Below are 4,388 nucleotides of genomic sequence, written 5' to 3'. Positions count from 1 at the left end.
ACAGGTGCTTGCAAGCATCAGATTGGACTGTACAGCTTGAACTTTGGAACATGTGACCAGATGCTAGTCACAATGATACTGGGTGAAAGTGACAGCAAGGGTCCTGTGTCTCCTTTGCATTTGGGCAGGGCAGCCAGCTGAGAGTGGCTGGAGCAGGGGAGCTGTGGTGGAGAGACTGCAGTCTGAGTCTCCCTAGGAAGAGGAAGGTAACCTGTTGAAGCTTCCCAGGCAAGACTTGAGAAGCCTTCGCAATCCTTATTCATAAGGACATCTCATGTCTGTCTTACAGAAGGACCAACAGGGAAAAATAATTAGGAAAAAACAGCTTTTATTTGATACTTTTATTTATATGCAAAACAGCTCACCATTCATGAGAGATATGAAAAACGCATCAGATAGAAACCAGATTTATCTATTTTCACTACAAAATATTGCATTATATAAAGCAACATAGACACACAAAAAAACCCTGAAAAAGACTAAAATCTTTGGATAGCAGATGTGGGTTTTTTTTTTCTTTTTCTCTTTTGTCCCTAAAATGCGTTTCTTGTTTTAAGAGATTCACAGCAAAGAACATGAAACATTTTCAGGTTATAGAATTTTTTTGGTTGTCACAAAGGAAAGCAGTCCTGGATTTACTTTTCTTTCTTTTTTTTTTTTCTTTTTTTTTTAGGAAAAAATGTCCTTTCCTAAAAATATACCACACACATACACACCCACGCTCACTCCCACACACATGCATGTATACGCACACGCACATATACACCCACAAAGAAACTACTTCCCTTATAAACGATTTGCAAAGTACTTTTCAGACGCAACTATAGATCAGAATAACAACAAGTTTTTTTAAAAAAAAACCTCTCCTAGTTAAGTGCTAGTGGTTGTTGATCCCACGCAAGGAAAGAAAGAAAAAAGGTCAAGAACAAATGCCTTGACATATATAAAATATACTTATAAACAGGGAGGGAGGGGAGGTTTGTGGTACACAAGTGCAATAGAATTGGAAGGAAAAAATAAATTAAAAAGAAAAGAAAATGAACACTGTATTGATCCCAACAAACACTCATAAAGTCAAACATAATATTCCACAGGAGAAAGTGTAAACACCCGACTATAGAAACCAATTGGCACGAAGTATCCAAAGTAAAATTGCCACCACTCTGAAAAATAAATAAATCTTGAAAAAAATAAATTGTCAACTCCTTCTACCATAAATAAAAAATAGTTATTTTTAACTGCACCCATGGGTCACACGTTTAAGGTCACAAGTAGATGTTTTTGGATATATATAAAGGGGCACTTGACAGCCTGAAGAGACAATCCGGTTTTATACTTCTCTTCGAAAAGCGGGCTCTCGACCGGGGGGAGCAGAAGCAGCAGGGACCCCCCCCCGTCCCGCCGCCCGCCCCGGGGAAGGCGCTGCCCGCCGCGGCCGGACCCGGGGCGGCGGGACTGGGGGTCCCGGGGCTCCGGGCGTCCGTCGGGCGCTACACGTCCAGCACGTGGTTGAGATAGGAGATGTAGCAGATGGCGAGGCGCAGGATCTCGATCTTGGAGAGCTTCTTGTCGGGGGGCAGGGTGGGCAGCAGCTTGCGCAGCTCGGCGAAGGCCAGGTTGAAGGCCTCCACGCGGATCCGCTCACGCGTGGCGTGGGCCGAGCGGTACTTGGCGGTGGCGCGGCGCCGCCGGCGCTTCTCCTCCCGGCTCAGCGGCGGCGGGTGCAGCCCGGGCCGGCCCCCGCCGCGGCCCTCCCCGCCGCCGCCGCCGCCGCCCCGGCCCTCGCCGCCGCCTCCCTCGGCGGGCTCCGGGTCGGAGACGCAGCAGCTGAGCGCCTGAGCGTCCGCGCCGCCCAGGGACTCCGGGTCGGAGGGCGCCGAGGAGGGGTGGTCGGAGTCGGCAGCTTGGTCCGGGCTAAGCATCATCTTGGAGGGGGCGGAGGAGCCTTCCCGAGACAGAGAAGCAGAGAGAACGGGTCAGGGCCCCGGCCCCGGGATACAGGGGCAAGGCGGGGAGCAGGGACACGGACAGGGACATAAGGGACATACCGGCCCCCGCGCCCTGCCCCCGGCGCCGGTACCGCCCGACCGGGGCGGGGGGAGAGCCGGGTGGACGAGTCGCGGCTCCTTCAGGGAGTGCTAATGAGAGCAATATCAGGGATAAACGATACCCCGTCATTTAACCATCCCTTCTCTAGCGTTTGACGGCAGCTCCATCGGCATACACTTCCTGCCGTTATTCCCTGCTCTTCCTTGGGTATTGAAACAGGTCCAGAGAGCAATAGAAGAATTTAATATTTTTTTTTTTCTAAGCAAGCTAATATTCAGTGTTTCAATATCGTGGTGGTTCCCCTTCACCCCCAGCCCCCGCCCTGGCCCCCAGTTTTAATATTGTCCTTTCTGACCTGCCGGTTTCTGCTTAACCGTTTGTCTTTCAGCAACGCTCTATGGGATCCAGGCTACAGACATGATACTTTTAAATACACAGCTCAAGGCTCCACAAATATAACAAGGCCAGTGGGGAGATTTATTTCCCCAATCCCTATGGGATCCGATTCAATCCTATGTATCTGCTAGGCTCTCCCCTCCGCTCTTTTCTCTGTGCTCCTTCTTTTCTTCTTTTTCTTTCTTTCCTTTCCTGCTGCTAATCGTGCAGATAGCAATTTGCTAGCGATCAAATGGGAATGTTAGGAGAGTTTCCGTTTCCTAAGCGTGGGATTCAAAAAGAAACAAAACCCCAAAGCAGAGGCCGAACTTTTCCATCCCTTTAAATTTTCCCTCCTCTCCCCTCCATGCGCGAAAAGAGGGGGAGGCTAAATAAATAAATAAATAAATGCGGACGTGCCTTTCAAAAGAAAATTGAATCGTATCTTCTTGCGGCCTCACAGAGCACCATCTGTCATGTAGACAGCAATACAAATCCGAGCGCGTCCGTGGACATGCCGGCATGTAATAAAACAATACATCAGGCAACTAGTGAATAACCTTGGACACAAATGTGTGCGTGCGTGTGTGTGTGTGTGCGTGTGTGTGTGTGTGTGTGTGTGTGTGTGCAGCTGGGGTGTCGAGCGTGGTGGGGAGCGAGCCCGACGGAGGAGGGAGCATCGCATCCTTCCTTCCCCCGAATTAAGATTGCAAAGTATTTCCACCTAAAGTTTCCAGGGAAAGTCCAGGTCGGGCCTCAGACCCAGCTGGGAAAAATAAACTATTATTATTGTTGTTGTTAACAATAATAATAACAACAACCACACGGGCAGGAGGAATTCTTCCCAGGCAGGGCTAGAGCCAAGCCTCCCCCATCGGGGCGAGACTCAGGGCACGCGTGGCAGGGCAGAGGGGCCCCGCCGGGGGCCGAGGCTCAGCGCTCCCCGGGGTGCGCAGGGAGCCAGGACCGGGGAGTGGGAGAGAAGAGCGCTTCCTTCCCTGGGAAAGGGCCGTCTCTTGCCAGGACCGTCGGAAACGCTTCCTCTTCGATTTTTAAATAAGGAGCGTTAATCAGGCCCACAAGGCACGGGTAGGGAAAAAAAAACCCCTTAGCGCGCAAGTCAGGTATCAGTGATCTCGTGGGGCAAAAAGATAAAGAGGAAAGGTTTAAAATAACCTTTCAACTAGCATCCAAGCGAGGGGGCTTATGCAAAAAGCACGCTAGAGAGGCAGGATTTGCCGGGCGGTTGTACGAAAACGGGCAATTAAAGCGGTGGCTCCTGAAGAAAGTTGCTTAGAGGTTTCTCTAGGTGTATGTTGAATTTTTCCCTTTGATTTGGTTTAATCTATACTGTGGGGTTTGGAGAGCTGATCCTGAAAGAGACTTTTTCCCTCACCCTCTATATTTTATTTTATTTTTAATTATTATTATTATTACAGTAAGCCCATGCCCTGTGCTACCTGCAAAAGGGAAAGATATTGTTAAGGCTGCTTACCTCGGTGGAGTCGTTTGGATAGCCTCTCTCTCCAGGTCCCCTCGCCCCCTCGGCGATTCCTTTACAGTTCAAATGACCCTCCGGGAGCGGAGCATGGAAAAATTAAAAAATCAAAATCAAATAAAATTAATTACGAGCGAAAAAGTGTCCTGCTCGAATTGGGAAAGGCAGATCTCATCCCTCGCCGCGGCCTCCAGCGCTCCAGAGATGGGAGATGTTATACTGTCGTGTTTGTTCGCGGAGTATAAATAACAACTTAAGTTACTTACGATGCATCAGGGGAGAAAAAGCGTTTCCCCATCAAAGTCCTCCTCCGCCCGTTCGTCCGGGGCAGCTGCTGCAGCGCACCGGCGGCTTCGGCCGCTCGGTTTTAGAGGAGGAAAGTGCCCTCTCTCCCGCTTTTCTTCCTCCTCTTCCCCGACCGCGATAAATAACAAAAGGGATGCGGCGACAGCACCGGCACCGTCCG

General features: G+C 50.0%; 1 protein-coding gene across 1 annotated transcript; it reads right to left on the bottom strand.

The window, feature by feature from the left end:
• Positions 1-1,474: 1,474 nt before the first annotated feature.
• NHLH2 (nescient helix-loop-helix 2) lies at positions 1,475-4,009 on the bottom strand. Its single transcript, XM_086882823.1, has 2 exons — positions 3,920-4,009; positions 1,475-1,945 (listed from the first exon to the last, which is right to left on the bottom strand). The coding sequence occupies exon 2, from the start codon at positions 1,923-1,925 to the stop codon at positions 1,491-1,493; it is 435 nt and encodes a 144-aa protein (XP_086738949.1). The 5' UTR covers positions 1,926-1,945; positions 3,920-4,009; the 3' UTR covers positions 1,475-1,490.
• Positions 4,010-4,388: the final 379 nt, after the last annotated feature.

Source organism: Cyanistes caeruleus, chromosome 3, assembly GCF_971803275.1.
Source record: "Cyanistes caeruleus chromosome 3, bCyaCae1.hap1.1, whole genome shotgun sequence".
Classification (NCBI taxonomy): domain Eukaryota; kingdom Metazoa; phylum Chordata; class Aves; order Passeriformes; family Paridae; genus Cyanistes; species Cyanistes caeruleus.
Note: the sequence above shows the minus strand (reverse complement) of the source record. Positions and strands in the feature narration are given on the sequence as shown.

Coding starts and splice junctions, on each gene's coding strand:
- NHLH2 (XM_086882823.1), bottom strand. CDS start 1,925: ATGATGCTTAGCCCGGACCAAGCTGCCGACTCCGACCACCCCTCCTCG.